Consider the following 17,601-nt stretch of genomic DNA (forward strand, 5'->3'; position numbering starts at 1 on the left):
TGACGTCACGGGGGGTGGGGGGGGGCGTGGCGGGGGCGTGGCGGGAAACACCGGCGTTAACCCCTGAGTGCCCGGGCTGCCCGAGGGGCACCGGGGCAGGGACACCCCCAAATCCCCCCCAGGGGGGTCCCGGGGCCGTGAGACCCCCAAATTTCCACCCGGGGCCCTGAGACCCCCAAATCACCCCCCGGGGCAGGGACACCCCCAAATCTCCTCCCGTGGGGGTCCCGGTGTCCCCGGTGCCCCCGAGCCCCCGTGTCCCCCCAGCGCTGGTACCCTCCGGTGCCCCCCGGTGCCCCCCCCGGTGCCCCCCCAGAGCCGGTACCCCCCCCGGAGTCCCCCAGCCCCGGTGCCCCCCGTTGTCCCCCGGTGCCCCCCCGGTGCCCCCCCCAGCCCCGGTGCCCCCCGTTGTCCCCCCGGTGTCCCCGAGCCGGGCTCGGTGCTCTGCAGCCTTTATTGGTCCCCGGGGCCCCCCCGGCCCCCCCCGCCCGGGGGGCGTTTGCATAGCGAGAACGGGGGGGGGGAGGGGGCGCGCGATGATGTCACGGGGGGTGGTGACGTCACCGGCTCGGTTTGGCTGGGTGTGATGTCACCGGGCACAGCCTCCCCCCCGCCCCTCCCGCGGCTGTGACGTCACGGCCGTGACGTCACGACCCCCGTCCCCCAGTGACATCAGAGCAGCGCCCCTGCCCCTCCCGCGACATGGCTGCTGTGACGTCATCACCGCTCTGACGTCAACACCGGGAGCCAAAACCGGGGGCAAACGGGAGACCGGGGGGGGGGGGGGGGCGGGAAAGAGGGGGGCGTGTCCGGGTCCGTGACATCACACCGGGGGGTGGCGCCGGGTCGGTGACGTCACACGGAGGGGGGGGGGGCGTTGTCACAGTATTAACCCTTCGGGGCCGGGGGGGGCGCGACCCCCGCATGCCTTGGGGGGGGTGGGGTGGGGTCGGGGGGGGTCGCGGGGTGCCCCCTCCCCTTATTTACAACCGGGGCTCGAGAGGAGATCAACGGCCGGGGGGGTCCGCGGGGTCGCCCCCTCCCCAAATTTACAACCGGGGCTCGCTCGGCGCGCGGGGGGGGCCCCCGCGGGGGTCCCCGGAGGTCGCGGCGTGCCCCCTCCCCCTATTTACAACCGGGGGGGGATCAACGGGCGGGGGGTCCCCGGGGGCCGCCCCCTCCCCAGTTTCCGACCCGAGCTCGCTCAGCGGGCGGGGGGCGCCCCGCGGGGGTCCCCGGGGGCCGCCCCCGGCCCCACCACCACGATGGGCACGCCGTGCTCCTGCACCGGGCTCAGCGCCTTGGGGGGGCCCCCGCGCCCCCCGCTCCGCCTCCTCCGCCCCCGGCCCCGCCGGCTCCGGCCCCGGCGGCTCGGCGCGGCCCCGGCGGCGGGCGGGCGGCGCCGGCGGGCGGCTCGGCCGGGCCCTCGCCGTCCCACTCGGCCAGGCTCTGCAGCGGCGGCTCGGCCGGGAAGTCCTTGCGGGCCGGCTCCAGCCCCGCCTTGCGCGGCGGCACCGGCGCCGCCGCCGCCGCCTTGTCCGGGAGCCCGCGGCGGGCGAGGCGCGGCGACTCGGCCGCCTTGGCGTGCAGCTTGGCGGGGAAGGCGGGCGGCGAGGCGGCGGGCGGCGACGGCGTGTGCGCCAGCGGCGAGAGCGGGATGCTGCCCGCCGAGCGGCACCGCGCCGCCCGGTACTGCCGCTGCAGCTTCGGCGACAGCCCCTGCAGCGAGCTCGGCCGCAGGTGCGGCCCCGCCGGCGACGGCGGAGCGCTGGAGCCCGGAGAGCTGCTGGGCGGGGAGGCGCCTGCGGGGAACGGGGACGGGAACGGGTCAGCGAGAGGAGAGCGGGAGCGGGAACGGGCACCGGGGACCGGGCACAGAGCACCGGGTGCCGGGACCGAGCATCAAGCACCGGCACCGGGACCAAGCACCTGTCACCGAGCACCGGCACCGGGCACCGGGCACCGAACATCAGGACCGGGGAACGGAGATCGGGACCGGGCACTGGGACCTGGTGCCGGCACCGGGGCCAAGCACCGGGCACCGAGCATCGCGCACCGGTACCGGGCACTGGGACCTGGTACCAGCACCGAGCATCGTTACCGGGACCGGGCACCGGGACCGGGACCACGCCCCGTTTCCAAGCCCCGCCTCTTCCCGTTACCGCCCCGCCCCCGTGGCCCCGCCCGCTCCCCGTGGCCCCGCCCCTTACCGGGGTCGCGCGCCCGCGCGTGCGTGGGGGAGGCGGGCAGCGAGTCGGAGGAGGAGAGCGAGCGGCTCAGTGACGTCAGCGAGCGGCTCGTGTGCAGCAGCGAGGCCTGGCGCGCCAGGTGCCGGAACAGCGCGCTGCGCCGCCTAGCGGGCGGGAGGACCGTCACACCCCGCGCCCCCCCCGGTGCCCCCCGGTGCCTCCCGGTGCCCCCCGGTGCCCCGGGCCCACCTCTCGTGGCCGCTGCCGGTGCCTCCCCGGCGGTTCCTGCGGGCCATCTTGGCGCGGGCGCTGCGGCGCCGCGCGGGGCCCAGGCGGATCGAGGTGTTCTCCAGCGGCGTCGTTGTCACCAGCACCTTGGTCCCGCTCTGGGCGACACCGGGTCACGGGCGCGACCCCCGGCACCCCCCCCACCCACCGGGGCTCGCCCGCTGCTCGGGGCTGAGCTGCCGTGAGCCGCGACGCCCCCAAAGCTGTGACCCCCCCGGTGTCCCCGGTGTCCCCACCTTGAGGATGAGCTCCACCACCTCGGTGTGCACCAGCCCGTGCACCGGCTCGCCGTTCACGTGCGTGATCAGGTCCCCGGCGCACAGCCCGGCCTCCTGCGCGGGGCCGCCCTCCTCCACGTGCTGCCCCCCGAAAAACCGGGGTCACGCTCGGGGCACCCCCGGACCCCACCCCGTGTCCCCAAACCGGGGTCACGCGTGGAGAACCGCGGGAGGCACCCCCGCACCCCAAACTGTCCCTTCCTGTCCCCCCTTGTCCCTGTCGTGTCGGGCGCTGCTACCCGCCCCAAAAATCTGCTGTCCCCCCGTGTCACCCCCAGTGTCACCCTTCCTGTCCCCGTGTCCCCCTGTGTGTCCCCCTGTCCCCAGTGTCCCTGTGTCACCCTCCATGTCCCCGCGGTGTCCCGGTGTCCCCATGTCCCCCCTGTGTGTCCCCCCCGTGTCCCCTGTCCCCCTGTCCCACCCAGACGACGTGCTGCACGCTGTACGGGTCGCTGTCCCCCCCGTGTCCCCGCAGTGTCCCCATGTCCCCTCGGTGTCCCGGTGCCCCCCCTGTCCCCCCCCTGTCCCCCGTGTCCCCTGTCCCACCCAGACGACGTGCTGCACGCTGTACAGGTCACTGTCCCCCCGTGTCCCCGCAGTGTCCCCATGTCCCCTCGGTGTCCCGGTGCCCCCCCTGTCCCCCCCCCTGTCCCCCGTGTCCCCCTGTCCCACCCAGACGACGTGCTGCACGCTGTACAGGTCGCTGTCCCCCCGTGTCCCCGCGCTGTCTCGGTGTCCCCGCAGTGCCCCCCCTGTCCCCCCCGTGTCCCCTGTCCCCTGTCCCACCCAGACGACGTGCTGCACGCTGTACAGGTCGCTGTCGCCCAGGTAGACGCGGATGGCGCGCAGGGTGAAGCCGAACTTCTTGCCGGGCCGGGGGATGGCGATGGGCGAGCGCGGCGGCGCCGCCACGGCGGGGGCGAGCTCCCGGCCCGGCGACGAGTCCCGCGACGAGGGGTCCGAGGACAGCGAGCGCGGCGACATCGGGCTGCCCAGGGGGGACGAGCCGGGCGCCTCCCCTGCGCCCCCAGACCCGGCTGGCCGCGGCCCCACAGCCCCCGGGACCCCCAGACCCCCCGGAGACCCCCAGACCCCCCGGAGACCCCCAAACCCCCAGGGAGACCCCCAGACCCCCCGGAGACCCCCAAACCCACAGGGAGACCCCCAAACCCCCCGGGAGACCCCGAACTCACCGGGAGACCCCCAAACCCCCCGGAACACTCCCAAAGCCCCGGAGACCCCCAAACCCCTCGGGAGACCCCCGGGCACCAGGGAGACCCCACAGAACCCCCCGTGAAACCCCCAAATCCCCCGGGAGACCCCCAGGGACCCCCCCGGGACCGGGGAGACCCCACCCGTGAGACTGGGGGTCCCAGCACCCACAGGATCCCCGGAGACCCCCCAGCCCCCCCTCCCGTGGGGTCCCGGGGGTGTTTGGGCTCCCGGGGGTGTTTGGGTTCCCCGGGGGGTCCCCGGGGGGGTCCCGGGGGTCCCCGGGGGGGTCCCGGGGGTCACGCACCGCTGGGGATGATGACGGACAGCGCGGTGGCGGACGCGGACTTGGTGACCTTCCCGGGGCCGCGGGCGCTGCGTTTGTCGCCGCCGGGCTCGGCGGGGGCGACCCCCGGGTGCCGCGGCCGCCGCAGCTCCGAGCGGGCGGGGGGCGGCCCTGGGGGGGCGGGGGGCACGGGCGGTGAAGAGACTGGGACAGACCGGGGACCCCTCCCCACCCTCCCGGGGCACATCGGGGACACACCGGGGGCACACCGGGACAACCGGGGACCCCTCCCCACACACCGGGGACCCCTCCCCACCGCCCCGGGACGCACCCGGCTCCTCGGCGGCCCCGTCCGGGGCTCCGTCGCGGGCCGCCGTTGCGGGGGCACGGCCGCTCCTCGGCGGCGCCCGCGGGGCGCGGCTCCAGCAGCGCCGAGAAGCGGCGGCGGGCGCCGGGCGGGGGGCTGCCCTCGCCCTCGGGGGGCGGCCCCCTCGCCCGCCGAGCGGTGCTTCCTGCGGGGACAGGGCCGGGGCGGGGGGTTAGGGACCCCCGAGCCCCCCCGGGACCCCCCCCCGGGCCCCCCCGGGACCCACAGCTCCGGTGATCCGGTTCTCCAGCCGCGCTCCCGGCCCAGCCCGTCGCGTCTCGCCTCGTCCCGGGGCCGCCCCTTGGGCTTCGGCTCCTGCGAGAGCTGCTCCAGGCTGCTGTACACCTGCGGGGCGTGCCGGGTCACACCTGGGCACGGCCGGGCACACCTGGGCACGGCTGGGGCACAGCCTGGCACAACTGGGCATAGCTATGGCACGGCTGGGGCACACCTGAACATGCCTGACCACACCTGGGCACGGCTGGGGCACGGCTACGGCATGGCCGGGCACACCTGGGGCAGACCTGGGCACGTCTAGGGCATGGCTGGACACACCTGCTCACACCTGGGGCACGTCTAGGGCACACCTGGGCACGGCTAGGGCACACCTGATCACACCTGGGCACACCTGGGCACGCCCACCACCACACCCCAGTCCCTCGGGACCATCCCAGCCCCCGCACGTCCCACCCCCACACCCCCAAATTCCAATCCTCCCACCTCCCCACACCCCCGAATTCCAATGCCCCCCGTGCCCCCCGAGCCCCCCGTGCCCCCCGAGCCCCCCGCCCGTCCCCACCTTGCTGAAGCGCGGCGAGCAGGACGAGAACTGCCGGATCTCCACGGGCTCGTCCTCGGTCGTGTCCTCGTCCTCGTAGGACGCCACGTGGGGGTAGCGGTCCGAGCGGGCTGGGGGCACGGGGGGCTTCAGAGAGACCCCCGGGGGGGGGGGCAGGAACCCCCAGGAGGGGCTGGGGGGGGCTGGGATGTCCCGGGGGGGCTGGGGGTCCCAGGGAGGGGTCTCAGGATGTTCCAGGGGGGTCCTGGAGGATACCAGGGAGGGTTCTGGGACGTTCCCGGGCATCCCAGGATGTTCCAGGGGGTCCTGGGACGTTCCAGGGGGTCTTGGGATGTTCCAGAGGGGTCCCAGGGGGGTCCTGGGATGTTCCAGGGGGTCCTGGGGGGTCCCAGGGTGGTCTGGAGGGGTCCCAGGATGTTCCAGGGGGTCCTGGGGGGTTGTCCCGGGGGGGTCCTGGGATGTTTCAGGAGGTTCTGGGATGTCCCAGGAGGGTCCTGGGATGCTCCAGGGAGGGCCTGGGGCTCCCAGAGGGGTCCCAGGATGTTCCAGGAGATTCTGGGGGGTTCCAGGGGGGTCTGGGATGTTCCAGGATGTTTTAGGGGGTTCCCAGGGGGGGGGTCCTGGGACGTTTCAGGGGGTTCTGGGATGCTCCATGGGGTCCTGAGGGGGTCCTCAGGGGGGTCCCGGGATATTCCAGGAGATTCTGGGGGGTCCCAGGGGGGTCTGGGATGCTCCAGGGGGGTCCCAGAGATGTTTCAGGGGGAATCCCGGGGCTGATCCAGGGGAATCCGGGCATGTCCCCCCGGGGGGGGGTCCCGGGGGGGTCGCTCACTGTCGAAGTAGCTGGTGTCCTCCTCGGACTCCAGGTGCGGCACGAACTCGGCTTTCTGCCGCAGCAGCCCCGTCCAGTCCAGCGCGGCGAAGAAGCCGTGGGCCTTCACCTCCTGCGCGCCCCCTGCGCGGCACCGGCGGGGTCAGGGGGGTCCCGGGGGGTCCCGGGGGGTCCCGGGGGGCTCAGGGGGGCCCGGGGGTCCCGGGGGTCCCGGGGGTCTCACCTGCCCCCAGGCGCCGCAGCGGGTCCGGCTGCAGCAGGCGGGAGATGAGGTGCTGAGCGTCCGCGGGCAGAGCCTCGTCCCCCTCCGGCCACAGGATCTCGTCTGGGACAGGGGGGGACATCGGGGGACATTGGGGACATCGGGGGAACATTGGGGACATTGGGGACAGGGGGACATTGGGGACAGGGAGGGACATTGGGGACATCGGGGACATTGGGGACATTGGGGGACACGGGGGGACATTGGGGACATTGGGGACACGGGGGGACATTGGGGACATTGGGGACATCGGGGACATTGGGGACATTGGGGGGACATTGGGGGACATTGGGGACATTGGGGACACGGGGGGACATCGGGGACATGGGGGACATTGGGGACATCGGGGGAACATTGGGGACATTGGGGACACGGGGGGACATCGGGGACATGGGGGACATCGGGGACATTGGGGACATTGGGGACATTGGGGACATTGGGGACATGGGGACATTGGGGACATGGGGGACATTGGGGACATTGGGGACATTGGGGACATTGGGGACAGGGAGGGACATTGGGGGGACATTGGGGACATTGGGGACATTGGGGACACGGGGGGACATTGGGGACATGGGGATATTGGGGGCATTGGGGACAGGGGGACATTGGGGACAGGGGGACATTGGGGACATTCATTGGGGACATGGGGACATTGGGGACACGGGGGGGACATTGGGGACATTGGGGACATTGGGGACATGGGGACATTGGGGACATTGGGGACATGGGGACATTGGGGACACGGGGGGACATTGGGGACATGGGGACATTGGGGACACAGGGGGACATTGGGGACAGGGGGACATTGGGGACAGGGAGGGGACAGCTGAGCACAGACTCCGTAGCTGGGGTCACCTGCCCCGTCCCCGTGTGACCCACTCTGTGTCCCTGTGCCACCCCGTGCCACCGGTGTGTCTGTGCTGCTGTGCCCCCCTGTCCTCGTGTCCGTACCTGAGATCACCTGCCCCATGTCCCCCCCGTGTCCCCATGTCCCCCCGTGTGTCCCCCATGTCCCATACCTGAGATCACCTGCCCGAAGAGCTCCTCGGGCGTGTCCCCGAAGAAGGGCAACGCAGCCCACCAGGAACTCGTAGAGCACGATGCCCATGGCCCACCAGTCCACGGGCTTGCCGTAGCCCCTGGCGCAGGATCACCTCGGGCGCGATGTACTCGGGCGTGCCGCACACTGGGCACACCTGGGCTCAGCTGGCACAGCTGGCACTGTCCCAGCCTGTCCCTGGCCCCCCCGGCACACCTGGCACACCTGGACACCCCTGGCCCCCCCAGCACACCTGGCACACCTGTGTGGCACCCCCGGCACCCCGTCTCGCACCTGCTTGTCGCGGAACTCGCGCCGCGTCCTTCTCCATGTGCCCCTCGTACAGGTTGGTGGTCAGGCTCATCAGCCCCAGCTTGGAGAGCCCGAAATCCGTCAGCTTCACGTGGCCCAGGGGACGTGATCAGCAGGGCTGGGGCGGGCAGGGGGGCACAGGTGAGGGCGGGGCACAGGTGAGGGTGGGGCACAGGTGAGGGCGGGGCACAGGTGGGCAGGGCAGTGCCACGCCCAGGTGCCCCAGGTGACCAGAGCAGTGCTCACTTGTCGGGTTTGAGGTCGCGGTGCACGATGCCGTAGGTGTGCAGGTACTCCAGAGCCAGAACCGTCTCGGCAAAGTAGAGCCGGGCCAGCTCCAGGGGCAGCGCCCCGATGTGCTTGAGCAGCGTGGCACAGTCCCCGCCTGGCACAGGGGCACATCGGGGACATGGGGACAATGGGGACAATGGGGACAATGGGGACATTGGGACATGGGGACATCGGGGTCAATGGGGACATGGAGGGGCATTGGGGACATTGGGGGGGCATCGGGGACATTGGGGATATTGGGGGACAGGGGGACATTGGGGACATTTGGGATGTGGGGGGACATTGGGGACATTGGGGGGATATCAGGGACATTGGGGGGACATTGGGGACATTGGGGACGGGGGGGGACATTGGGGACATTTGGGATGTGGGGGGATATTGGTGGCATTGGGGACATTGGGGACAGGAGAGAAATGGGGACAGGTGGGGGACGTGGGGGACATGGGACAACTGTTACCCCAGTACCCGGCCCCATATCCCCATATCGTGACATCCCCACCCCATATTCAAATGCCTGTCCCCATATCGCGACTCCCCCGCCCATATAATGACGCCCCGCCCCATATCACGATTTCCCCGCCCCATATCCCGACTCCCCCCGCCCTATATGGCCACTCCCCCGCCCCATATCGCGACTCCCCGCCCATATCGCGTCTCCCCGCCCATATAATGACGCCCCGCCCCATATCACGATTTCCCCGCCCATATCGCGACACCCGCCCCATGTCGCGGGGCGCGGCCGCACCTTCCACGTACTCCATGACCATGCAGAGGTGGCGGCGGGTCTGGAAGGAGCAGAACATGCTGACCACGAAGGGGTTCTCGGCGAAGGTGAGGATGTCGCGCTCCACGAACGCCTGCTGCACCTGGTTCCGCAGCAGCAGGTTCTGCTTGTTGATCTTCTTCATGGCGAAGCGCTGCCGCGTGGCCGTGTGCCGCACCAGGTACACCGCCCTGGGGAGGGGGCAGCATCGGCGGGACCCCCGGCACGCCCGGGGAACACCCGGGACCCCCCCCGGGACAGCGCCGGGACCCCCGAGATCACTGCACCAGGTACAGCGCCCTGGGGAGGGGGCAGACATGGCCCAGGACCACCCCCTCACGGGACCCCCGGGACCCCCGGGACTGTCAGGACACCCCCGGGACCCCCCGAGACCCCCCCGGGACACCCCCGGGACCCCTGGGCCGCCCCTCACCCACACACCAGGACACCCAGGACCCCCCGGGACCCCCCCAAAGAACCCCCTCACCCATACATCAGGACCCCCAGGACCCCCCGGGGGACCCCCAGGACCCCCCGGGACCCCCGGCCGCCCCTCACCCGTAGGCGCCGTTGCTGATGAGTTTGATGGTCTCGAAGTCGCTCTCACCTGGCGGCTCCTTGGGCCTGGGGGCGGCGGCGCGGCCCTGGGGCAGGGGACGGGGGGGGACAGGTGACACGGGGGACAGGTGACACCGGGGGGGGGACGGCGGGGGGGCGCGGGGGGGAGCCGGCGGCCCACCTCAGCCCCCCTCCTCGGGCTCCGGCGTGTTGGTGCCCGCTGCTGTCGGGCTCCTCCAGGTGCAGCACGTCTGGGGACAGGCGTGGGGACACAGGCGGTCACAGGTGTGCCCCCCACACCTGCCTGTGTCCCCACCATGCCCCGAACCCCCCACTCCACGCTTCGTCCCCCCGTACCTGTCCCTGTCCCCCTGTCCCTGTCCCTGTCCCTGTCCCCCTGTCCCTGTCCCATACCTGAGCGCCTCCGTGTCCCCCCCGTCCCCTCCCTGTCCCTGTCCCCTCCCCTGTCCCCTCACTTGTCCCCATGTCCCTGTCCCCATGTCCCTTCTCTGTTCCTCTGTCCCTGTCCCTCCCTGTCCCCCCCATCCCCTCCCTGTCCCCATCCCTGTCCCCCAGTCCCTGTCCCCATCCCTGTCCCCCAGTCCCTGTCCTGTCCCCATACCTGAGCACCTCCATGTCCCCCCCCGTCCCCTCCCTGTCCCCATCCCTGTCCCCCTGTCCCTGTCCCCCTGTCCCCTGTCCCTGTCCCCTCCCCTGTCCCCTCCCTGTCCCCTGTCCCCGTACCTGGTGCGCGCCCCCGCGCTGCCGCCCCAGCTGCCCCAGCAGGTACCGGGGGGTGTCGGCTCGCAGGGGTCCCTCGGCCCGGCCCCCGGGGCCCCCCAGGAGCTGGGACAGACCCGCGGGGTCGAACTCCTGCGGACGGGACACGTCAGGGGGACACGCGGGGACAGGGGGACACAGGGAGGGGACAGGGGACAGGTGAGGGGACAGGGACAGGGGAGGGGACAGGGAGGGGACAGGGACAGGGAGGGGACAGGGACAGGGGAGGGGGACAGGGAGGGGACAGGGACAGGAGGGGACAGGGGAGGGGACAGGGGACACCAGAACAGGTAAAGGGACAGGGAGGAGACAGGGAGGGGGACAGGGACAGGGACAGGAGGGGACAGGGACAGGGACAGGGAGGGGACAGGGACGGGGAGGGGACAGGGAGAGGGGCAGGGGGACAGGGAGGGGACAGGGACGGGGAGGGGACAGGGAGGGGACAGGGACAGGGGCAGGGACAGGAGGGGACAGTTGCCAGGGCTCACCAGGCACTCCAGCAGGCGCGCGGGGCGGGAGATGATGATGAGGAGCCGCTTCACCAGCTGGGTGATGAAGGCCACCTCCTCCGACTCGGAGCGCTCGTAGGCCTGAGGGGACACAGGGGGACACTGGGGGGTCAGGGGGGACACCGGGGGGGCCCAGGGGGACACTGGGGGGTCCCTCAGGGTTGTGCTGGGTCCCTCGGGGTCCCCTTGGTCCCTGTGGGGTCTCTTTGGCTTCTCTTGGGTCCCTTTGAGTCCTGCTGGTCCCTTTGGCCCCCATTGTCCCCCACTGTCCCCCGTTGTCCCCAGTGTGCCCATTGTCCCCGCTGTTGTCCCCATTGCTGTCCCTGCTGTCCCATGTCCCCAATGTCCCCGTTGTCCTGTGTCCCTGCCCCTTTCCCCGTCTCCATTGCTGTCCCCACACTGTCTCTGTCACTGTCCCTGTCCCCGTGGCTGTCCCCGGTGTCCCCTGTCCCTGTCCCCGGTGTCCCTGTCCCTGTCCCCGGTGTCCCTGTCCCTGTGCTCACGTCCTGCAGCAGGCGCTCCATGCTCTCCTGCAGCTCGCAGAAGCAGCCGGCGCTGTCCCTGTCCCCATGTCCCTGTGTCCCCTGTCCCCGAGGCTGTCCCCGGTGTCCCCTGTCCCTGTCCCCGATGTCCCCACGCTCACGTCCTGCAGCAGGCGCTCCATGCTCTCCTGCAGCTCGCAGAAGTAGCCGGCGGTGACGCGGCCGTGCCGGGCCGTGCTCAGGCAGTCCCGGGCCAGCTCGGCCAGCTGGTGCTGGATGAAGCTGAGCGCGCCGTCGGCCAGCGGGGGTCCCGCCGGGGGCCGCAGCCCCGCACGAACTCCTCCAGCCGCTCCTGCATCTGCGCCGAGGCCTGCGGGAGCGGGGCAGCCGGGGTGAACCCGGGGGGACCCCAGAGTGACCCCGTGGGGACCCCAGAGTGACCCCATAGCGACCCCGTAGAGATCCCATAGTGATCCCATAGAGATCCCATAGAGATCTTACAGTGATCCCATAGAGATCCCATAGCGACCCCATAGGGATTCCATAGGGACCTCACAGGGACCCCGTAGTGATCCCATAGAGATGCCATAGGGATCCTATAGAGATCCCATAGAGATCTTACAGCGACCCCATAGAGATCCCATAGAGATCCCATAGAGATCCCACAGAGATCCTATAGAGATCCCATAGAGATCTTATAGAGATCCCATAGAGATCCCATAGAGATCCCACAGAGATCCTATAGAGATCCCATAGAGATCCCCCCGGCACCCCGGGGGGAGCCCGTGGTGTCCCCACAGTGACCCCGTAGAGATCTTATAGTGACCCCATAGAGATCCCATAGCAATCCCACAGCGATCCCATAGACATCCCACAGAGATCCCACAGAGATCCCATAGCGATCCCATGGTGACCCCATAGCGACCCCATAGATCCCACAGAGATCTTATAGAGATCCCATAGAGATCCCACAGGAGATCCCATAGAGATCCCATATAGATCCTATAGGAATCCCATAGCAAGCCCATAGGGATCCCATTGAGATCCCATAGCGACCCCCATGGCCACCCCCAGCTCCCCCCCCCAGACCCCATAACCCGCCCCCACAGCCCCCTGAGACCCCATAACCACCCCCATGGCCACCCCCAGACCCCGTAACTGCCCCCCCCCAGCCCCCGCAGGCCCCATAACCACCCCCAGCCCCCCCCGAGCCCCCCGCCCCACCTTGGGGAACCTCTCCTTGTACACGTGGTTCATCATCACGATCTCGTTGTCGTGGGACGAGGGCGAGCGCCCGGGGCTGCCGGGGGGGGGGGGGGGCACAGCTGGGACCCCCCCACAATTCCTCCCCAAAATCCCCCCAAAATCCCCCCAGATCGCCCCCAAAATCCCGCCACCCCCTAAATTCAGGGTGTCCCCCATTGTCCCCAACCTTGCGGTGACCCCCCCCCAAACCCCCGCAAAATCCCCCCCACGTTTCCCCCCAATCCCCCCAAACCCTCCAAATCCCCCCAATTCCCCCCGAAATCCCCCCAATCCCCACCAAATTCCCCCAAATCCCTCCCAATACCCCCCCAAATCCTCCGCAATTCCCCAAAATCCCCCCAGCTCCCCCTCAAAGTCCCCCAAACCCCCCAAAATCCCTCCAATACCCCCCAATCCCCCCCCAATTCCCCCCAAATCTCCCCAATCTCCCTAAATTCCTGCCAAACCCCCCCAAATCCCCCCCAAACCCCCCAATTCCCCCCCCCCAAACCCCCCCGAAATCCCCCCCAAACCCCCCCAAACCCTGCTCCCCCCGCGCCGGGGCCCCACCTGAGGCCTGCGGGAGCGGGGGGTCGGGGGGGCGGCCGCGCCCCCCCGGGCCGCCCCCTCCTCCTCGGCCAGGCTCTCGGAGCTGGCCGAAGTGGCGGGACAGGAACCGCAGCTCCTCGGCCGTGGGCGCCGCGGGCAGCTGGTGCAGCCGCTCCTGCGACGAGCACGAGGACTTGCGGGGCGAGGGTCAGCCGGGACCCCCCGAAACCGGCCCGGGACCCCCCGAACCGCCCTCGGGACCCCCGAACCGCCCCCGGGACCCCCCAACCAAACCCTGACCCCCCAAAACATCCCCGGGACTGCGGGGCGAGGGTCAGCCGGGACCCCCCGGACTGCCCCCCCAGGACCCCCCTAGGACCCCCCCCGGGACCCCCCAGGATCCCCCCAGGACCACCCAGAAACTCCCCAGCCCCCCCCCCCCCGGACCCCCCCCGGACCCCCAGAACCCCCCCAGGACACCCCAGGACCCTCGTGGACCCCCCCAGGATCCCCCCCAGGATCCCCCCCCAGGACCCCCCAGCCTCCCTAGGACCCCCCAGGACCCCCCCCCCCCAGGACTCCCCCCCCAGGACCCCCCCAGACCCCCAGGACCCCCCAGCCTCCCTAGGACCCCCCAGGACCCCCCCCCCCAGGACTCCCCCCCCCAGGACCCCCCCAGCCCCCGCGCGGGGGTCGCGCCCCCCCTCACCGACACGGTGGGGCTGGGGGTGTTGGTGCCATAGCCCGAGGACGGCAGCGAGGCCAGAGACCAGCGGCGCCCGTCCGGCCTGGGGGGCAGACCCGGGCCAGGCCCGGGACAGAGCGGGATGGAACCGGGACAGCCCAGGGAGACACCCGGGACAGACCCGGGACAGAGCGGGATGGAACCGGGACAGCCCGGGGAGACACCCGAGGAACACCTCCCGGGACATCGGGGACACCCCCGGACATTCGGTGACACCGCCGGTTCCCCCCGGTGTCCCGGTGTCCCCCCCGGTGTCCCCCTGGTGTCCCCCTGTCCCGGTATCCCCGGTGTCCCGGTGTCCCCAGTGACCCCCCGGTGTCCCGGTCCCCCCCGGTGTCCGGTATCCCCCGGGTCCCCCCCCTGTCCCCGCTGTCCCGGTATCCCCCGGTGTCTGGTGTCCGGTGTCCCCCCCGGTGTCCCCGCTGGTGTCTGGTGTCCCGGTGTCCCCTGTTCCCCCCGGTATCCCCGGTATCCCCGGTGGTCCCCCCTGTGTCCCGGTGCCCGGTATCCCCGGTGTCCCTCATGTCCCCCCGGTGTCCCGGTATCCCCTGTCCCCCCGGTATCCCCCGGTGCCCGGTGTCCCTCCCCAGTGTCCTGTTATCCCCGCTGTCCCGGTGCCCGGTAATCCCCGGGTGTCCGGTGCCCGGTGTCCCGGTAATCCCCCCTGTGCCCTGTGCCCTGTGCCCGGTGTCCGGTGCCCGGTATCCCCGGTGCCCGGTGCCCGGTGCCCGGTGTCCCTCCCCGGTGCCCGGTGTCCCGGTAATCCCCCCCTATGCCCGGTGCCCGGTATCCCCGCTATCCTGGTGTCCAGGTGTCCCCCCTGTGCCGGTGCCCGGTATCCCCGGTGTCCCGGTCCCTCCCCGGTGTCCGGTGCCCTGTGCCCGGTGTCCCTCCCCGGTGCCCGGTGCCCGGTGTCCCTCCCCGGTGCCCGGTGCCCGGTGTCCCCCCTGTGTCCCGGTGTCCCGGTGTCCCGGTCCCTCCCCGGTATCCCCGGTGCCCGGTGTCCCCCCGGTGTCCCGGTGTCCCGGTGTCCCCCCTGTGTCCCGGTGCCCGGTGTCCCTCACCGTCGCGCGGCTCCGAAGGCGAAGTGCGCGGCGCCGCTCGGGGAGAAGGTGCGGGGGCTGTCCTGGGGGCTGCCACCTGCCCGGGCCGTGACGTCAGCGCCACGCCCCACAGGCCACGCCCCGGGGGCGGGGCCAGGGGGTTGGGACCCCCCCCAGGGGAAAAGGGGGGGGGGGGGGAGACCCCAGGGTGAGGAGGGGGTCCCGGCAGATCGGGGGGGCTGGGGGGGGCTTGGGGACATCGGGGGGGTTTGGGGACATCAGGGGGGTCAGGGACATCAGGGGGGGTTTTGGGGACATTGAGGGGGGGTCGGTGACACCGGGGGGGGGTCGGGGACACCCGGGGGGATTTGGGGACACCCCGGGGGGGGGTCAGGGACACTTGGAAGGGTTTGGGACAGCCGGGGGGATTTGGGGGGATTTGGGGACACCCGGGGGGGGGTCAGAGACACCTGGGGGGGGTCGGTGACACCCGGGGGGAGTCGGGGGGATTTGGGGACACCGGGGGGGGTCGGTGCCACCCGGGGGCATTTGAGGACATTGGGGGGGGGGGGTCGAGAACACTCGGGGGGCTCCGGGGTCACCCGGGGGGGGGGTCGAGGCCCCCTGGGGGGGGTGGGTGACACCCGGGGGGGCCCCGGGGGGGGGGGTCGCGGGGGTCGCGGGCTCTCACCGAGGTGCCCGGGCAGCGGCGAGTGCGGGCGCGGCAGGGTGGGGGAGGTGCTGCTCAGGATCAGGCTCTTCCGGCTGCGGCAGCTGGGGGAGGGGCGGGGGGTCACGACCCCCCCGAGACCCCCCCCAAAAACAGCCCCCCTCCCCCACCCCCACATGTCCAGGGGAAAGAACGGGGGGGGGGGGGGGGGAGGGGGAAACAGCGGCCGGGGGGGCCCGGGGAGGAGGAGGATGAGGATGGAGGGTGAGAAAAGGAGCGGCGGGGATGAGGATGAGGATGAGGATGGAGGAGGGACGGACATGAGGATGAAGGAGGGAGAGGATGAGGAAGGAGCGGGGCTGAAGGCAGGGAAGGATGTGGATGAAGATGAGGATGAGAATGGACATGGAGGATGAAGGATGAGGATGAGAGGATGAGGATGAGGATGGAGACGGACATGGCAGAGGAGGATGAGGATGAAGATGGAGGATGAAGGATGGACATGGAGGATGAAGGATGAGGATGAAGGGCTGGCGAAGGAGGCCGAGGATGAGGATGGAGGACGGGTGATGAGGATGAGGATGGACACGCAGCCTGAGGATGAGGATGGGGGCGGCGCGGGGAGGAAGGCCGAGCCCCCCGGTACCTCTTGGTGCGGCGGAACATGCTGCCGCCCCCCGGGGGGGCTCCGGGGGGTCTCGGGGGGCTCCGGGGGTCTCGGGGGGCTCCGGGGGTCTCGGGGCTCCCGGGGTTCCGGGGCGGCGGCGGGGCGGGGGGGCCGGGGGGGGCCGCGGCGGCTGCAGTGGGCGTGGCGGGGGGCGTGGCTGGGGGGCGTGGTCTGGGTGTTTTTTGGGGAGGGGTCGCGGGGGGGGGGGGGTCTCACCTGCTGCTCTTCCGCGGCAGCGGCAGCTCCTTCTGTAACGGGGGAAACGGCTAGGGGGCGGCCCGGGGACCCCCGCCCGCGGTACCGGGGGGGCTCCGCGGCCTCCGTGCCGCCCCCCCCCCCCCAGCCCGGGCCGAACCCCCCCGGTTCGGGCGGCCCCGGAGCCCCCCCGGGCCCCGCAGCGCCCCCCGCCCCGCCCGGTACCGGCCGCGCCCGGAGCGGCCTCCCCGGGTACCGGCGCTGCGCCGCCCCCCCCCCCCGCCCGGTACCGCCCTGCGGACGGGCCCGCAGCGCCCGGTGCCGACCGACCCGGCCCCCCCGGTACCGGCCCAGCCCCCCCGGTACCGGCCCAGCCCCCCCCGGTACCGAGGGCCTCACCCCCGCCGGTTCCGACAGCCCCGGTACCGATCCCCGCATCCTCCGGTACCGGCCCCTCCCCATCCCCGTGCCCTCCCGGTGCCGACAGCGCAAACCCCGACCACCGACGCCGGTACCGATCCCGTTACCGGTCCCGGTATCGGTTCCGCCATGCCCCCGGTTCCACCGCGACCCCTCAATAACAACCCCCCCCCTCCCGGTACCTGCAGCCGCCGCCGCCGGATCACGCCCGAATCGTCCATGGCGCCGGTGCCGCTCCCGGTGCCGGTGCCGGTGCCGCTCCCGGTGCCGGTGCCGGTGCCGGTGCGGGGGGTCCCGGCCTCGCCGTTCCCCCCGGTTCCCGCAGCCCCCCCCCCGTTTTCAGCCGCCCTCCGCCATCGCCCGGGACCCCCGGGAGGCCCCGCCCCCAGCCCCGCCCCGGCCCCGCCCCTCGGGCCCCGCCCAGCCCCGGTGCCGGTGCCCCCCCCCCCCGGTGCCGCTGTCCGCGGTGCTGAACGGGAGGGGAGGGGTCCGCGCCCCCCCGGGGCTGAAACCCCCCCAAAACCGGCCCCAAATGTGGGTCGGGGGGCTCGAGACCCCCCCCGGGGCTAAAACCCCCCAAAATCCCCCCCAAAACCCCCCCCAAAACCCCCCCAAATCCAGGGGTCGGGGGCTCGGGACCCCCCCGGAACTGAAACCCCCCCAAAACCGGCCCCGACCGGGCCAGGGTGATTAACGGTGGGAGCTAATTAACCCACGGGTGGGAGGAGCCTGATCCCGGGGTGGGTGGGGGGGCGGCGGGGCGCAGCCCCCTCCCCAAATCCCTTCAGCTCCGCGGGGGCCCCGCGCGCCCCCCCCG

General features: G+C 72.2%; 1 protein-coding gene across 1 annotated transcript; it reads right to left on the reverse strand.

The window, feature by feature from the left end:
• Nucleotides 1-436: 436 nt before the first annotated feature.
• Nucleotides 437-17,155, reverse strand: MAST1 (microtubule associated serine/threonine kinase 1). The gene is given in 31 exon segments (XM_064402005.1): nt 437-1,802; nt 2,211-2,353; nt 2,439-2,575; nt 2,714-2,836; nt 3,542-3,774; nt 4,275-4,424; nt 4,585-4,744; nt 4,747-4,765; nt 4,847-4,965; nt 5,420-5,529; nt 6,252-6,374; nt 6,475-6,576; nt 7,536-7,584; nt 7,586-7,654; nt 7,656-7,702; nt 7,850-7,969; nt 8,100-8,252; nt 8,904-9,112; nt 9,480-9,610; nt 10,224-10,352; nt 10,748-10,849; nt 11,412-11,581; nt 11,584-11,620; nt 12,475-12,550; nt 13,073-13,152; nt 13,154-13,237; nt 13,754-13,832; nt 14,854-14,929; nt 15,524-15,606; nt 16,386-16,417; nt 16,967-17,155. Coding segments are annotated over 31 exon segments (3,693 nt in total). The 5' UTR covers nt 17,006-17,155; the 3' UTR covers nt 437-1,293.
• Nucleotides 17,156-17,601: the final 446 nt, after the last annotated feature.

The sequence above is a fragment of the Passer domesticus genome, chromosome 34 (genome assembly GCF_036417665.1).
Source record: "Passer domesticus isolate bPasDom1 chromosome 34, bPasDom1.hap1, whole genome shotgun sequence".
NCBI classification, from domain to species: Eukaryota; Metazoa; Chordata; class Aves; order Passeriformes; family Passeridae; genus Passer; species Passer domesticus.